General features: G+C 47.6%; 1 protein-coding gene across 1 annotated transcript in view; it reads right to left on the bottom strand.

Moving 5' to 3' along the window:
• The window catches only part of clpb (ClpB family mitochondrial disaggregase), a 94,712-nt gene that overhangs the window by 63,280 nt on the left and 12,887 nt on the right, over positions 1 to 18,545 (bottom strand). Inside the window, 2 exon segments of the mRNA XM_067985600.1 lie at positions 5,239 to 5,367; positions 8,947 to 9,050. Of these exon segments, the coding sequence (XP_067841701.1) occupies positions 5,239 to 5,367; positions 8,947 to 9,050 (233 nt within the window).

The raw sequence follows: 18,545 nt of genomic DNA on the forward strand, positions 1-18,545 counted from the left end.
ACCACTGGCGGGAGGGTGCAATTACAACGTGACATGTTTACAGAGGCAGATGCCATTATAAATGTGGGCCTAGGAATTGATAATGGAAAAAAAGTTGACAAAAGCATGGTAACAGGAAGTTAGGTTTTGTAGCTAGGAAATTCATGAGATTTTTAATATATTACAGATGTTGTAATGCTCTGTAAGCCTCTCACACAGTTTTGCTCCCTTTCTCTACCTCTTTCTCTCTCCGTCGCCCTCCCTCATTTACGCTGCCTTTATTTCTCTCTCTCTCTCTCTCTCTCTCTCTCTCTCATTCTCACTGCCTCCTGGCCTCTCCCCACTTACTGTTTCTGAAACGATTTCCCCGCGTTACATCGAGTGATTCTGGACTGTGAAGCAGTAGTACGATGAACATAAACCAGGCACTAGACCGAATTAATCGACAGATGTTGATACGTGTGGCGAGGAAGCACTTACTGGGTCAATCACCCTTGGTAAGCATTTCTTCTGAATAGACGGAATAGTCGTTTCAGACTTGACGAACAAATTCAGGTCATTGGTAAACCAGATTTAGTAGTTTTGTTCTCTTGTGCGACTTTTGATATTAGTGTAACATAACACGATGTAACCTAACAAATACTGGCCCAGATCTTGCTGGAGTGGGGCACCTCACAACATGCGTCGTTAGTTGGGCTTTTTCCATGTTGTAAACTTCTATGATTCTATATGTGCAGGCAATTGGGACTAGCTTAGTGGTATAAACTGGGCGACATGGACATGTTGGGCCGAAGGGCCTGTTTCCATGTTGTAAACTTCTATGATTCAGCTCAAAAATCTTTTGCGCTCTAACTTGCTGGAAGTGCGAGCTGATAAAGGGCGCGGCGAGGGCAATGAGGCATCTGGGACCTCAGTGAACGACAGGACCAACACACCACCTCCTTAAACAACGAGATTTAAGGATTGAGAAATAAGCAAAGGAACGACAGAGAAGGAAATAGAGTCAAATCAGGTAGAGAGAGAGAAATAAAGAGAGGGAAAGAAAGATTGGATTAAGAGAGAGCAAAAAAGAGACAGAAAGGAAAAGTAAGAACAAAAACGTTTAAAGTTTAAAATTTGACACTTTTAAAATCTCCAACAACAATTCACTACCTGAAGGAATGAGATTGAACAGTTTAAGCAGTTGTCTTTCTGGGCCAGAGAGGCTGATGGCACTGCATTAACAATTATCATGTTGATAAGAGGTTAATCAGTAGACTCAACTTTCTGTGGCAAGTTTAACAGGCAATTAATGTGTAAATCCAGCAAATTCTTAAAAATAACAGGGAGGCTGAGGGCGAGATGTCATTTCTGCGAAGCTAACGGACGAGCTGCGTAAATCGAACAGCAAGTTCTGGACATTCGCAACTCACGGCGTGTCTCTTAATCCCCTGAACTTGCCGGCCGATTTGCACATTAATGACGGCGTGCGTCGTTAACACACCGTTACTTTTTCAGCAAGTTCCGGCCCGATACCTTTCAGGTAGGGAGTTAAAGTGAGTCCGCTCAACTGTCAGAAGTCAATAGGATTGATGAACTGAAACAAACTCACACTTTTAGTTTCTAAGTCCTACGAGGTCAAAATTTACAGAGGAACTTGAAGTTGATTTCAAATACACAATGAGCAAGTGCTGAACAACAAAATACATAATGCAAGTGTGCAGTTTGAAAAAAATACACACAATCCAATTAGCAGGAAAATAACATTTGTATCTGAGTATCCAGTAATTTCCCACCAATGAACAAATTATTCAAATCATCCATTCTAATTTAGGATCAGAAGTCACCGTCAGCTTAAAAACATAAGAAAAGGAGCAGGAGTAGGCCATATGGCCCCTCGAGCCTGCTCCGCCATTCATGGCTGATCTTCTACCTCAACTCCACTTTCCCGCCCTATCCCCATATCCCTTGATTCCCTCAGTGTCCAAAAATCTATCGATCTCAGTCTCGAATATACTCAATGACTCAGCATCCACAGTCCTCTGGGGGTAGAGTGCCAAAGATTCACAACCCTCTGAGTGAAGACATTTTTCCTCATCTTGGTCCTAAATGGCCGACCCCTTATCTTGAGATTATGACCCCTAGTTCTAGACTCTCCAGCCAGGGGAAACAGCCTCTCAGCCTCTACCCGGTCAAGCCCTCTCAGAATTTTTTACGTTTCAATAAGATCACCTCTCATTCTTCCAAACTCCAGAGAGTATAGACCCATTCTACTCAATCTCTCCTCATAGGTCAACCCTCTCATCCCAGGAATCAATCTAGTGAATCTTTGTTGTATCCCCTTCCTTAGTATATCCTTTCTTAGGTAAGGAGACCAAAACTGTACACAGTACTCCAGGTGTGGTCTCACCAGTGCCCTATATAATTGCAGCAAGACTTCCTTACTCTTATTCTCCAACCCCCTTGCAATAAAGGCTAACATACCATTTGCCTTCCTAATTGCTTGCCGTATCTGCATATTAACTTTCTGTGATTCCTGTACAAGGACGCCCAAATCCCTCTGAACACCAACATTTCTTAGAACATTTCTTTTAAAAAATATTCTGCTTTTCTATTCTTCCCAACAAAGTGGATAATTTCACATTTCCCCATATTATACTCCATCTGCCATCTTCTCGCCCACTCACTTAATCTGTCTGTATCCCTTTGTAGCCTCTTTGCGTCCTCCTCACAGCTTACTTTCCCACCTAGTTTTGTATCGTCAGCAAACTTGGACACGGTACTCTCGGTCCCCTCATCTAAGTCATTGATATATATTGTAAACAGCTGAGGCCCAAGCACTGATCCTTGCGGCACTCCACTAGTTACAGCCTGCCAACTTGAAAATGACCCATTTATTCCTACTCTCTGTTTTCTGTCCATTACCCAATCCTCTATCCATGCTAATATATTACCCCCAATCCCATGAGCCCTAATCTTGTGTAACAGCCTCTTGTGTGGTTCCTTATCCAACGCCTTTGAAAATCCAAATACACTACATCTACTGGTTTCCCCTTTATCTACCCTGCTAGTTACATCCTCAAAAAACTCTAATAAATTTGTCAAACACAATTTCCCTTTCATAAAACCATGTTGACTCTGCCAAATCATATTATGATTTTCTAAGTGCTCCGTTACTACGTCCTTAATAATGGATTCCAGCATTTTCCCGACTACTGATGTCAGGCTAACTGGCCTGTCGTTCCCTGTTTTCTCTCTCCCTCCTTTCTTGAATTGCAGGGTTACATTTGCCACCTTCCAATCCACTGCAGTCGTTCTACAATCTAGGGAATTCTAGAAGATCAAAACCAATGCATCCACTATCTCTGCAGCCACCTCTTTTAGAACCCTAGGATGTAGGCCATCAGGTCCAGGGGATTTGTCGGCTTTTAGTCCCATTAATTTCTCCAGTACTTTTTCTTTGCTAATCATAATTACTTTAAGTTCCTCGTTCTCATTAGACCCTTGGCTCCCCACTATTTCCGATATGTTTATTGTGTCTTCTACTGTGAAGACAGATACAAAATATTTGTTTAACGTCTCTGCCATTTCCTTATTCCCCATTATAATTTCTCCTACCTCTGCCTCTAAGGGACCCACATTTACTTGAGCTAATCTCTTCCTTTTTACTTACTTGTAGGAGCTCTTACAATCGGTTCTTATATTTTTTTGCTAGTTTACTCTCATATTTTATTTTCTCCCTCTTTATCAATTTCTTGGTCATCCTTTGCTGATTTCTAAAACCCTCCCAATCCTCAGACTTACTACTCTTTTTGGCAAATTTGTAAGCCTCTTCTTTTAATCTAATACTTAGAGCAGAGAAGGTTAAGAGGAGATTTGATAGAGGTGTTCAAAATCATGAAGGGTTTAGATAAAAGTAAATAGAGAGAAAGTGTTCCCATTGGCGGAATGGTCGAGAACCAGAGGACACAGATTTAAGGTGATTGGCAAAAGAACCAAAGGCGACATGAGGAAAAACTTTTTTATGCAGCAAGTAGTTATGATCTGGAATGTGCTGCCTGAAAGGGAGGTGGAAACAGATTCAATCGTGGTTTTCAAAAAGGAATTGGATAAATACTTGAAGGGAAAAATTTGCAGGGCCACGGGGAAAGAGCAGGGGAATGGGACTAATTGGATTGCTCTTACAAAGAGCCGGCACGGGCTCAATGGGCCAAATGGCCTTCTTCTGCCTATAACCATTCTATGATTCTAAAATACTATCCATGACTTCTCTAGTTTGCCATGGTTGGATTACTTTTCCCGTAGAGTTTTTATTCCTCAAGGGAATGTATATTTGTTGTAAATTATGAATTATTTCTTTAAATGTTCGCCATTGCTTATCTACTGTCATATCTTTTAATCTAATTTCCCAATCTGCCTTAGCCAATTCGCCCCTCATACCTACATAATTGGCTTTGATTAAATTTAAGACCCTAGTTTCGGACTTAACTACGTCACTCTCAAACTCAACGTGAAATTCTATTGTATTATGATCACTCTTCCCCAGAAGATCCCTTACTATGAGGTTACTGATTAACCCTGTCTCATTACACAATACTAGATCTAAAATAGCCTGTTCCCTAGTTGGTTCCTCGACAATTTGTTCTAGGAAACTGTCTCGGATGCATTCCATGAACTTGTCCTCCAAACTACTTTTGCCAATTTGGTTTGCCCGGTTTATACGAAGATTAAAGTCCCCCACCTTCAAAAATTTGTGTATCTTGAATTGGAAAGGAAATTAAACCAAGGGACCAGGGATGAGGGACTTCAGTTATGTGGAGAGACTGGAGAAGCTAGGGTTGTTCTCCTTAGAGCAGAGAAGGTTAAGGGGAGATTTGATAGAGGTGTTCAAAATCATGAGGGGTTTTGATAGAGTAAATAAGGAGAAACTGTTTCGAGTGGCAGGAGGGTCGATAACCAGAGGACACAGATTTAAGATGATTGGCAAAAGAACCAGAGGGGAGAGGAGACATTTTTTTATGCCGTGAGTTGTAATGATCTGGAATGCATTGCCCGATAGGGTGGAGGAAACAGACTCAGTGGTAACTTTCAAAGGGGAATTGGATAAATACTTGGAGAAAACATTTATAGGGCTATGGGGAAAGAGCAGGGGAGTGGGACTAATTGGATAGCTCTTTCAAAGAGCTGGCACAGGCACGATGGGTCGAATGGCCTCCGCCTGTGCTGGAAGATTCTATGATTTAAAATTTGCCACGAGAGAGTTTGAGGACAATTACTTACCGGCCTCGAGCAGCAACTGGGTGGTCCGGAGGTCGTCAGCCAGGACGGCGTAGTGTAGTGCGGTGCAGCCGCGGAAGCTGGCCCGCGTGTTCAGGCGGTTGCTGAACTCGTCCTCTCGAGTCACCAGCACTGCGGAGAAGAAGGGCGGCAGAATTTGACAAACGCCATTGTAAATATGCCCCCTGTGCGCGCTCCCAAAACAGCCACGGAGGGACTGGAGAAATCTTGACCGCATTATGCAGGCTGACGCTCCCAGTGTCAGTACTGAGGGAATGCTGCACTGTCGGAGGTGACGTCATTCAGGATGAAATGTAAAACCGAGGCCCACGTTTGCCCTCTCCCCAGCGTCCTGCCCAATATTTATCCCTCAACCAACATCACTAAAACAGATAATATGGTAATTGACCTCAATGCTGTTTGTGGGATCTTGCTGTGCACAAATTGGCTGCTGCATTTCCTACATTACAACAGCGACTACACTTCAAAAAGTACTTCATTGGTCGTAAAGAGCTTTGGAACGTCCTGAGGTCGTGAAAGGCCCTGTAGAAATGCAAGTTCTCTCTTTCTCCCCTTCACCTTCTCTGCTCTAAGGAGAACAATCCCAGCTTCTCCACATAACTGAAGCTCCTCATTCCCTGGTACCATTCTGGTAAATCTCCCCCGTGCCCTCTCCCGGGCCTTGACGTCCTAAAATCGGAGGAGCAAATCAGCGTGTTGGGTTGGTGAGGGGGGTCACTGATCCCATGGCACCACCCCAAGGCGTCTCTGCCCAGCTCTTCGCTTCGGCTATGGGTTTTTTTTGTCTGTTGTTATGTATTGCTGTTTATGCGTTTGGTAAGAAGAAATATCTCAAAGAAATCGATTGCCCAACGGTTTTGTTTCGTGCGTGTGTTTTTTTTTAAAATGATTTGCTGGGCGAAGACCCCCTTTTATTTCAGACGAAGAAAGTGTAATGAACAGCAGTTGCCACGGAAGATGAATCTCGGCTACTAGCAGCCTCCGCTATAAAAAGATTAAAATGTTATTATTGGTTTCCCCCATGGTTTGACGTGACAGAGCAGTCATCATTTGTAAAAAATGTCTGTGCATGAGATAACTACAGAAAACTCAATAAAGTGACAGCCCCGAGCTTGTGCATCATCCATCACCAGGGCTGGCTGGAAAATTTCACCTCTTTGTCTCTGCTGCCATCGAAACAGATGCTGGCAATATTTCCGTAACATTTGTACATTAAAGAAAAAAAAACAAAAAGGAGAGGTAGGGGAGGGAGAGGGAGAATAAACAGAAACAATAAATAAATCGTAATCAGGGAAAAGAAAATTAGCGCCAACTATTCTCAGATTTCATTCGCTTAATGAAGGCAGGTATGGGGGAAAAAAATAAAATCTGGAGTTTGGACATGAATTAAACTTATTGGATTTGAACCCAGCTCTTTTTGTTTTAAAACTGGGGCGGCTTCTAATAATAATATTTTTTAAAAAGACCGGCATTCATATCGGGCTTTGTCACGACTATCGCGGATGCCTCTAAAGAGCCTCACGTACAACGAGCTGCTTTGAAGCACCACGTTTGGCAAGTGCGGCATCCATTTTGCGCATGGCAAGATCCCACGAAGAGTGAAGAAAGGAGGAGCGCTGTCAATCTGCTTGTTTGTTTGTTTGGTTTTTTTTAAAAAATGTGCTGGTGTGAGATTAATGTGGAGACCAAAGTCTCCAATATCCTCCCTCCGTGTCTGTACCGAGTTAGCTGATCTCAACCAGGGCTGACAGCTGGAGCCATGCATTCGGGTTATGACGCACACTGGCTCCCAGACTGGCAATGCCTCGATTTTAAAATTCTCATCCTTGTTTTCAAATCCTTCCATGGCCTCGCCCCCTCCCTATTTCTGTAACCTCCTCCAGCCCTACAACCCTCCGAGATCTCTGCGCTCTTCCAATTTTAGCCTCTTGCGCATCCCCGGTTTTAATCGCTCCACCGTTGGCGGCCGTGCCTTCAGCTGCCTCGAGCCTAACCTCTGGAATCCCCCCCCCTAAAACACTGTGTCTCTCTCTCTCCTCCTTAAAACCTACCTCTTTGACCAAGCTTTTGGTCATCTGTCCAAATATCTCCTTATGTGGCTCGGTGTCAAAATTTTGTTTGATAATCGCTCCTGTGAAGCGCCTTGGGACGTTTTACTCTATTAAAGGCGCTATATAGATGCAAGTTGTTGTTGTTATGGGTGAGGGGGTGGGAACGAGAAAAAAAAAATCAACGAGGTCCCCTGTGCCATTGGTCATTGGCAATGTCCAGTGGACGCCGGGCAAGGACAGGGCCGGTTTGGGTGCGACTGTCCGAATCCGCCTGCGACGTATTTCCCTCCACGCTGACAAACATAGTTTACTCCCCCCTCCCTTTCTGAAGATCCGAGCTCATTCGGGGGTACTTCAGTCACCTTCCTCACAGTAGCTCGACCCTACACTGACCCTTCGTCAGGGCCTCCCTGGTGTGTGTTTGTGGCTCAGTACCGCATCAAGATAAGACCTCGCAAGGAAGTAGCTTGCGTCGGGAGATGTGTGATGGTGGTGGGGGGTTGGATAAACGTCAGCTTGCGATCGATTAGTGATTTTTGTTTTTCTGCATTTAAGATAAAGAAAGAACTTGCGTTTCTGTAGCGCCTTTCACGACCTTGGGACGTCCCAATGAGGTACTTTCTGAAGTGTAATCACTGTACGAATCGCGGCAGCCAATTTGCGCACAGCAAGCTCCCACAAACAGCAATGAGATAATGACCAGATAATCTGTTTTAGTGATGTCGATTGAGGGATAAATATTGGCTCAGGACACCGGGGAGAACTCCCTTGCTCTTCTTCGAAATAATGGCTTTCATATCCACCTGAGAGGGCTCGTTTTTTTTTTATTCGTTCATGCGATGTTGGCGTCGCTGGTTTAAGGTCTCACCCGAAAGACAGCACCTCCGGCAGTGCAGCACTCCCTCAGTACTCCACTGGGAGTGTCAGACTAGATTATGTACTCAAGTCTGTGGAGTGGGGCTCGAACCCATGACCTTCTGACTCAGAGGGGAGGAATGACACACTTAAGACAACACTCAATATTGTGACTACAACTGATTGAAGGCTGCGCTTCTCAGCGTCCAGGAGCTGAAGCAAACAAATTTTTCTTTTTGGGATAATTTCGGAATCTTGTAGCGCCTTGCACGGTAACAACGACAAATTGTATTTAATGTAATAAAACGTCCCAAGGCGCTTCGCAGGAGCGTAATCAGATAAGATTTGACACCGAGCCACATACAGAGGTATTAGGACAGATGATCAAAAGCTTGGTCAAAGAGTTCGGTTTTAAGGAGCGATTTAAAGGAGGAGAGAGAGGATGAGAGGCGGAGAGGTTTAGGGAGGGAATTCCAGCACTTAGGGCCTAGGAAGCTGAAGGCAAGGCCGCAAATGGTGGAGTGATGAAAATTGGGGACGTTCAAAAGGCCAGAATGGGAGGAGCGCAGAGATCTCGGAGGGCTGGAGGAGGTTACAGAGATAGGGAGGGGCGAGACCGTGGAGAGATTTGAAAACAGGGATGAGAATTTTAAAATCGAGACGTTGCTGGACCGGAACCAACACAGATCAGCGAGCACTGGGGTGATGGGTGAACGGGACTTGTTGTGAGTTAGAATAGGGGCAGTTGCTTCGTCGCGCAGAGTAACGCAGCCAAACTGCATACCTTCCAGAGAGTGGATGCGTTTCTCCCTCGACGTCTCGTACACGTTGCTGAATCCGTCTCCCAGGTCAGGGTCGGCACCAGCGGCTAACAGAACCGTCACCACACTGTGATCAAAACACGCACAACTGTCACCACACTGTGATCAAAACACACACAACCGTCACCACACTGTGATCAAAACACGCACAACCGTCACCACACTGTGATCAAAACACACACAACCGTCACCACACTGTGATCAAAACACGCACAACCGTCACCACACTGTGATCAAAACACGCACAACCGTCACCACACTGTGATCAAAACACGCACAACCGTCACCACACTGATCAAAACACACACAACCGTCACCACAGTGATCAAAACACACACAACCGTTACCACACTGTGATCAAAACACACACAACCGTCACCACACTGATCAAAACACACACAACCGTCACCACACTGATCAAAGCACACACAACCGTCACCACACTGATCAAAACACACACAACCGTCACCACACTGATCAAAACACACACAACCGTCACCACAGTGATCAAAACACACACAACCGTTACCACACTGTGATCAAAACACACACAACCGTCACCACACTGATCAAAACACACACAACCGTCACCACACTGATCAAAACACGCACAACCGTCACCACACTGATCAAAACACGCACAACCGTCACCACACTGTGATCAAAACACGCACAACCGTCACCACACTGTGATCAAAACACGCACAACCGTCACCACACTGATCAAAACACGCACAACCGTCACCACACTGTGATCAAAACACGCACAACCGTCACCACACTGTGATCAAAACACGCACAACCGTCACCACACTGTGATCAAAACACGCACAACCGTCACCACACTGTGATCAAAACACGCACAACCGTCACCACACTGATCAAAACACGCACAACCGTCACTACACTGATCAAAACACACACAACCGTCACCGAACTGATCAAAACACGCACAACCGTCACCACACTGTGATCAAAACACGCACAACCGTCACCACACTGTGATCAAAACACGCACAACCGTCACCACACTGATCAAAACACGCACAACCGTCACCACACTGTGATCAAAACACACACAACCATCACCACACTGATCAAAACACGCACAACCGTCACCACACTGATCAAAACACGCACAACCGTCACCACACTGATCAAAACACGCACAACCGTCACCACACTGTGATCAAAACACACACAACCGTCACCACACTGATCAAAACACACACAACCGTCACCACACTGATCAAAACACTCACAACCGTCACCACACTGATCAAAACACACACAACCGTCACCACACTGTGATCAAAACACACACAACCGTCACCACATTGTGATCAAAACACGCACAACCATCACCACACTGTGATCAAAACACTCACAACCGTCAGAACACTGATCAAAACACACACAACCGTCACCACACTGTGATCAAAACACACACAACCGTCACCACACTGATCAAAACACACACAACCGTCAGAACACTGATCAAAACACACACAACCGTCACCACACTGATCAAAACACACACAACCGTCACCACACTGTGATCAAAACACGCACAACCGTCACCACACTGATCAAAACACGCACAACCGTCACCACACTGATCAAAACACTCACAACCGTCACCACACTGATCAAAACACGCACAACCGTCACCACACTGATCAAAACACACACAACCGTCACCACACTGATCAAAACACACACAACCGTCACCACACTGTGATCAAAACACGCACAACCGTCACCACACTGATCAAAACACGCACAACCGTCACCACACTGATCAAAACACGCACAACCGTCACCACACTGATCAAAACACGCACAACCGTCACCACACTGATCAAAACACGCACAACCGTCACCACACTGATCAAAACACACACAACCGTCACCACACTGATCAAAACACACACAACCAGAGATGGGATGCCTGTTGTCAACAATCACAACAACAACTTGCATTTATACAGTGCCTTTAACGTCGTAAAAACATCCCAATGCGCTTCACAGGTGCAGAATCAGACAAAATTTGACACCGAGCCACAATAATTAGATATCAGGACAGGTGACCAAAAGCTTGGTTAAAGAGGTAGGTTTTAAGGAGCGTTTTAAAGGAGGAGAGAGAGGCGGAGAGGTTTAGGGAGGGAATTCCAGAGCTTAGGGTCCAGGCAGCTGAAGGCACGGCCGCCAATGGTGGAGCGATTAAAATCGGGGATGCGCAAGAGGCCAGAATTAGAAGAAGGCAGAGATCTCGGAGGGTTGTCGGGCTGGAGGAGGTTACAGAGATAGGGAGGGGCGAGGCCATGGAAGGATTTGAAAACAAAGATCAGAATTTTAAAATCATGGCGTTGCCGGACTGGGAGCAAATGTAGGTCCGCGAGCACAGGGGTGATGGGTGAACGGGACTATTTTATATTCATGACCTTTAGTTTTGGTCTCCTCGACAAGTGGAAACATTTTCTCTACGTCCACCCTATGAAACCCTATCACTATTTTAAAGACTTCTATTAGGTCACCCCTCAGCCTTCTCTTTTCTGCGAAGAAGAGCCCAAGACTGTTCAGCCTTCTTGATAAGGATGTCCTCTCAGTTCTGGTATCACCCTAATAAATCTTTTTTGCACCTTCTCCAGTGCCTCTATAATATGGAGACCAGAACTGTTCACAATACTCCAAGTGTGGTCTCGCCAAGGTTCCATACAAGTTTAACATAACTTCTTTGCTTTTAAATTCTATCCCTCTAGAAGTGAACCCCAGTGCTTGATTTGCTTTTTTTTATGGCCTTATTAACCTGCGTCACTATTTTTAGTGATTTGTGTATCTGTACCCCCAGATCCCTCTGCTCCTCTTCCCCATTTAGACTCTTATTATCCAAGCAGTATGTGGCTTCCTTATTCTTTCTTACAAAATGCACCACCTCACACTTATAAATATGAAATTAATTTGCCAATTACATGCCCCATTCTGCAAGTTTATTAACGTCCTCTTGCATTTTGATGAATTTTTCCATTGTATTAACTACACCCCCCAATTTGGTGGTGTCCGCAAATTTTGAAACTGTACTTCCGATTCCCGAGTCCAAATCATTGATTGTGAATAACAGTGGTCCCAGCACCGGTCCCTGTGGAACACCACTTCCCACCTTTTGCCAGTCTGAGTAGCTAACCTTAACCCCTACTCTCTGTTTTCTGTTTTGTAGCCAGCTTGCGATCCATTCCAGCGGCAAGACAGTAACATCATCGGCAGATGCTTCTTTGTGTAAAGCAGGCACCACAATTAAATTAAAGTGGGGACTGCAGTCCTGTCGGGGGGCCCTGAGAGGGCAGCTGCATAGACGGCAGAGGGAACATGAGGGTTATTTGCAGGGGTGGGGGGGGGGGGGGGCGGTGGGAAGAGAGGGGGGTGGGGAAAGAGAGGGGGGGGGGGAAAGAGAGGGGGGGGGGAAAGAGAGGGGGGGGGGGAAAGAGAGGGGGGGGGGAAAGAGAGGGGGGGGGGAAAGAGAGGGGGGGGGGAAAGAGAGGGGGGGGGGAAAGAGAGGGGGGGGGGAAAGAGAGGGGGGGGGAAAGAGAGGGGGGGGGAAAGAGAGGGGGGGGGGAAAGAGAGGGGGGGGGAAAGAGAGGGGGGGGGAAAGAGAGGGGGGGGGAAAGAGAGGGGGGGGGGAAAGAGAGGGGGGGGGGGAAAGAGAGGGGGGGGGGGGAAAGAGAGGGGGGGGGGGAAAGAGAGGGGGGGGGGGGAAAGAGAGGGGGGGGGGAAAGAGAGGGGGGGGGAAAGAGAGGGGGGGGGAAAGAGAGGGGGGGGGAAAAGAGAGGGGGGGGGAAAAGAGAGGGGGGGGGAAAAGAGAGGGGGGGGGGGGGAGAGGGAGGGGGGAGGGGGGGGGGGGGGGGGGGGGGGGAGGGGAGGGGGGGGGGGGGGGGGGGGAGGGAGGGGGGGGGAGGGGGGGGGGGGGGGGGAAAGAGAGGGGGGGGAAAGAGAGGGGGGGGGAAAGAGAGGGGGGGGAAAAGAGAGGGGGGGGGAAAGAGAGGGGGGGGAAAAGAGAGGGGGGGGGAAAGAGAGGGGGGGGAAAGAGAGGGGGGGGGGAAAGAGAGGGGGGGGGAAAGAGAGGGGGGGAAAGAGAGGGGGGGGGAAAGAGAGGGGGGGGGAAAGAGAGGGGGGGGGAAAGAGAGGGGGGGGGGGAAAGAGAGGGGGGGGGAAAGAGAGGGGGGGGGAAAGAGAGGGGGGGGGAAAGAGAGGGGGGGGGAAAGAGAGGGGGGGGGAAAGAGAGGGGGGGGGGAAAGAGAGGGGGGGAAAGAGAGGGGGGGGAAAGAGAGGGGGGGGAAAGAGAGGGGGGGGAAAGAGAGGGGGGGGAAAGAGAGGGGGGGGGAAAGAGAGGGGGGAAGAGAGGGGGGGGAAGAGAGGGGGGGGAAGAGAGGGGGGGAAGAGAGGGGGGGGAAGAGAGGGGGGGGAAGAGAGGGGGGGGAAGAGAGGGGGGGGAAGGGAGGGGGGGGGGAAGAGAGGGGGGGGAAGAGAGGGGGGGGAAGAGAGGGGGGGGAAGAGAGGGAGGGGAAGAGAGGGGGGGAAGAGAGGGGGGGGAGGAGAGGGGGGGAGGAGAGGGGGGGAGGAGAGGGGGGGGAGGAGAGGGGGGGGGAAAGAGGGGGAGTCAAGGGGACTGATGGGTCGGGAAGGGAGGGAGAATCTGCACAGGTTCTGAATAACCACAACGATGTCATCTTCTCAAGGGCAACCAGGAGAGGGAGAGGGAGAGAGTAAGAGACAGGGCGAGAGGGCGAGAAAGAGAAATCAAACGAGACAGAGAGAGAGCGCGAGCAAACGAGAGTCACAGTGAGAGAGAGTAAGAATGAGATAGAGTAAGAATGAGAGAGAGCGCACAGGAGAGAGCGAACGAGAGAGAGCAGCAACGAGAGCAAGAGATGGGGAGAGTGAGTAAACGAGAGACAGAGTGAACGACAGAGACAGCGAACAGAGAGAAAAAGAGAGGGAGAGCGCGAGCGAAGGAGAGAAAGAGCGAGCGAAGGAGAGAAAGAGCGAGCGAAGGAGAGAAAGAGCGAGAGCGAGCAAGAGATAAAGAGTGAAAGAGAGGGGGAGCCAATGAGAAAGATAGAGAAATAACAAAAGGGAGAACGAGGGGTGCGGGGACGCGAGGGACTGGAGGGGGGGTGGAGGACCCAAGGTGGGGGGGGGCGAGGGATGGGAGGGGAAGGAGAATTGATCTTAAGCAGGAGGAACAAGGTCGTTGTGTGTGGTGAGCCAGGGAGATTGCTGCTCCCTGTGGGAACGGCTGGACGCACACAAACTTGTTCTTTCTTACAGACTGCGTTTCAAATGAGAGAACTATGCAATGATCCTAACGGTTCATTCTCGGGATGTGCACGTCGCTGGCAAGGCCGGCATTTATTGCCCATCCCTAGCTGCCCTGAGAAGATGGCGGTGGGCCTTCTTCTTGAACCCCTGGTAGCAATTTGATACAACCGAGGGACTTGCTAGGCCACTTCAGAGGGAAGTTAAGAGTCAACTAAGTGTGGGGACTGGAGTCACGTATAGGCCCAGACCGGGTAAGGACGGCAGGTTTCCTTCCCTAAAGGGACATCAGTGAGCCAGTTGGGTTTTTACGACAAACCGACAGCCCCATGGTCGCTTTTACTGATCCTGATATTTCCAGATTTCTTTTTTAAACTGAATCGAAATTCTCAAACTGCCAATGGTGGGATCTGAACTCATGTCCTCTGGATTATTAGTCCAGTAACATAGCCAACTGCAACTACCGTACCCGTGTAAGGTGGTGTCACTCGGGGAAAGGGATTAATCGCTGACAAATAAAGTTCTGACGATGGGTGCACAGCTGAAACATTAACCTGCCTCTTGCTGTGTATTTCCATCATTTTCCAGCGTTCTATTGCAGATTTCTAACAACTGTAGATTTTGCCTTTTGTATTAAAGAAACACAGCCCGATTATATTTTGTGCATTTTTTTTGTTTCTCCATCGGTTTATGTTCCAAGTTAAAAAAAAATATATATATATAAATATATACACAGGCACTGATCCTGACCCGACGAGGGGATTAGTGCAACGATGGGTACTGAGATAAACTCGAGGCTTTCCCCTCAATCCTTTGCCCTCAAACCTGCCGCATTCCAACAGCCAGATGCAAGAGTGGACAACAGTCACACTTCACTGCTGCTCATTGTGTGAAAAAGAGACCAAAAGACGTTTTTTTTTTATCCGCTCAGCCTCGACTTTTCTCTCTGGCTCTTTCCATCTCTCTCGAATCGCAAACAGACTCGCTCGGACTTCAAAGCGACACGAACAGGGACGTCTCCCCGGTGAGGCCCACGAACCCCTCCCACCGCAGCCCCCCACCCCCGCCTTTTTACAACTGGGAGCCATCAAAGGCTGGTTTCTGAAGAGGTTACACACACACACACACACACACACTCAGAGAGATAGCGACTGAAGGACATCAAAAAAAAACAAATAAAATAAATAAGAGAAGTGGAGACGTTTCCCACCGCACAGGGACTGGGTGCACGTGCTCGCACTGCGTCAGCCCAGAGTGGACACAGCCGCTTTTGTCTCCCAGTCTGGCGCTGCTCTTGTTCTGAATCACTAAAGCCTTTCGCTTATGAACTGGAGACAGTGAGGGTGGGTTTCTTTTTTTTCCAGGGTCAGCGAGACTTGAAAGCAAGTTTGCGCAGAGGCTCACAATTCAAAATTGGATTTCAGTGTAGAAACAGATCGGGGTCCCCGCCTTCCTCCGCCCCCCACCTCCCCGCCCTCTTGTTAAGTCAGAACCCACGGCACTCGGAGAAAACTGTCCTCTGCCACCCACCCACCCCCCCCTCACCGATGCATGCATAAGCGTGTGAAGAGCACACAGCCTGAGTCTGCAGTCCGTCTCCTTTCATTCATCCTCCCTAATCAACAGTGATCCAGTTTCTTTTAAAAAGCCACATAAGAACATAAGAAATAGGAGCAGGACTAGGCCAATCGGCCCCTCGAGCCTGCTCTGCCATTCAATAAGATCATGGCTGATCTGATCCTAACCTCAAATTTAAATTCATGTCCAATTTCCTGCCCGCTCCCCGTAACCCCTAATTCCCTTTACTTCTAGGAAACTGTCTATTTCTGTTTTAAATTTATTTAATGATGTAGCTTCCACAGCTTCCTGGAACAAGGAGGAGGCCATTCAGCCCCTCGAGCCTGTACCTCCATTCAATGAGACCATGGCTGATCTGTATCCTAACTCCATCCACCCGCTTTGACTCCATATTCCTTAATACCCTCGGCTAGCAAAAATCTATCGATCTCAGATTTAAAATTATTAATTGAGCTAGCATCTACTGCTTTTTGTGGGAGTGAGTTCCACACTTCTACCACCCTTTGCGTGAAGAAGTGTTTCCTAACTTCTTTCCAGAACGGCCTGGCTCTGATTTTAAGGTTATATCCCCTTGTCCGAGACTCCCCCACCAGCAGAAAAAGTTTCTCTTTATCTACCCAATCAATTCCTTTCAGTATCCTAAAAACCTCAATCAAATCACCCCCTTCACCGCCTATATTCCAGGGAATACAAGCCTAGTTTATGTAATCTCTCCCCATAATCTAACCCTTGGAGCCCTGGTAACATTCTGGTGAATCTGCGCTGCACTCCTTCCGAGGCCAATTTATCCTTTCTAAGGTGCGGTGCCCAGAACCGTACACAGTGCTCCAGATGTGGTCTAACCAGGGCTTTGTACAGCTGGAGCAAAACCTCCTCCCCTTTATATTCTACCTCTCTAGACACAAAAGCTAACATTCCATTAGTCTTTTTGATTATTTTTTATACCTGACCACTACATTTTAGTGATCTGTGTGCATGGACCCCTAAATCTCTTTGGACCTCCACTGTTTCTAGCTTTTCACCATTTAAAAAATACTCGGTTCGATCCTTTTTTGGTCCAAAATGGATGATCTCACACTTGTCTGCGTTGAAATCCATCTGCCAGTTTTGCCCACTCAGGTAATCTATCAATGTCTCTGTAATTTTATGCTCCCATCTACACTATTTACTATGCCACCAATCTTTGCGTCATTGGCAAACTTGGATAAATGGCTCTCTATTGTGTTATCTAAGTCATCAAGAAACATTGAGAGATGCAGCAAGGTGTAAGGGTTTAGGGACAGAGTTCCAGAGGTTGGGCTGAAGCAGCTGAAGGCAGAGTGGAGAGACGGCACACGAGGGAGGTGGGGTTGGAAGAGCGGCCAACAATGCTGGAGGAAGTTGCAGAGATAATGAGGAGCAAGGTCGAGAAGGGACCAGTAGGCAAGGAAAAAGATTTTAAATTCAATGTGTCAGGGGACAGGGAGCCAATAACCTCCGGCCATGGATGAGTCAAACTTACTGCAGGAAGCAGGTGAGAGTGTTTTGGACTGGTTGGGGTTTAGGCCGGACTGTAACCCGGGAGGCTGGTACAGGCAAGTGTTGGGAGAACTCGAACTTACTGATCCCATCAGTCAGAATTCAGTCATCACGTGAAGATGAAGAAGAATTAGCCAATTCCTTATGGAAACGGGCAACAAAAGCAGGTACAGGTTCAAGAGGAGGCATTGGAGAGTGGTCAAACTGGGCTTGTACAGTGATTCACCAACACTGCCACCCTCCCATCACCAGCCGACTCTCCAGACTGGTGTCTCCTGTTACGAGGAGCAATGGAAGTGAAGATCTGAAGTAACACCGTGCAGGAGTGCACCTAGATCAGGGTCAGCATGATCCGTATCGAGTACTCTGACTGAAACTGGCACGTTAGTGACCGATTTTGCTCTTTAATGAATGGCAACCTGAGACAATTCCATGAATGGGGACCGGGGGGCGATTTTATGCACGGCGACCGGGGGGCGATTTTAAGCACGGCGACCGGGGATGATTTTATGAAAGGTTACCTGGGATGATTTTATGAATAGGACTGTGGGACAATCTTGTGATTGGGAGCCTGGAGTGATTTTATAAATGGGGACCTGCCTTCGTTCTTAGTGGTCAGAGGGATATAATGATCATGTGCACTATTTGCCAAACTGATCACTACATCGAGATTCCACTGCACTGTACCTAGAATCAGAGCCTACTGTTTCAGCACAGAGAGGATTTCACAGTTTACTCGTTCACCTGAAATCTGTACTAGAAGATCACGCACACTTATTTCTGTGCTTTGGAAGCCAAGAGACTGAGTGAAATCTGCACCCCTCAGAAAATCGGAGCGTCACTTTGATGGCGAGATTTGAACTCAAGTTCGCTGGATTATAACAACAACTTGCATTTATATAGCGCCTTTAACGTAGTAAAACATCCCAAGGCGCTTCACTAGAGCGATTATCAAACAAAATTTGACACCGAGCCACATAATTATTAAGACAGGTGACCAAAAGCTTGGTCAAAGCTGGTTTTAAGGAGTGTCTTAAAGGAGAGAGAGGTAGAGAGATTTGGGGAGGGAATTCCAGAGCTTAGGGCCGAGGCAGCTGAAGGCACGGCCGCCAATGGTGGAGCGATGGAAATCGGGGATGCGCAAGAGGTCAAA

Source organism: Heptranchias perlo, chromosome 6 (assembly GCF_035084215.1).
Source record: "Heptranchias perlo isolate sHepPer1 chromosome 6, sHepPer1.hap1, whole genome shotgun sequence".
Taxonomy (NCBI): Eukaryota; Metazoa; Chordata; class Chondrichthyes; order Hexanchiformes; family Hexanchidae; genus Heptranchias; species Heptranchias perlo.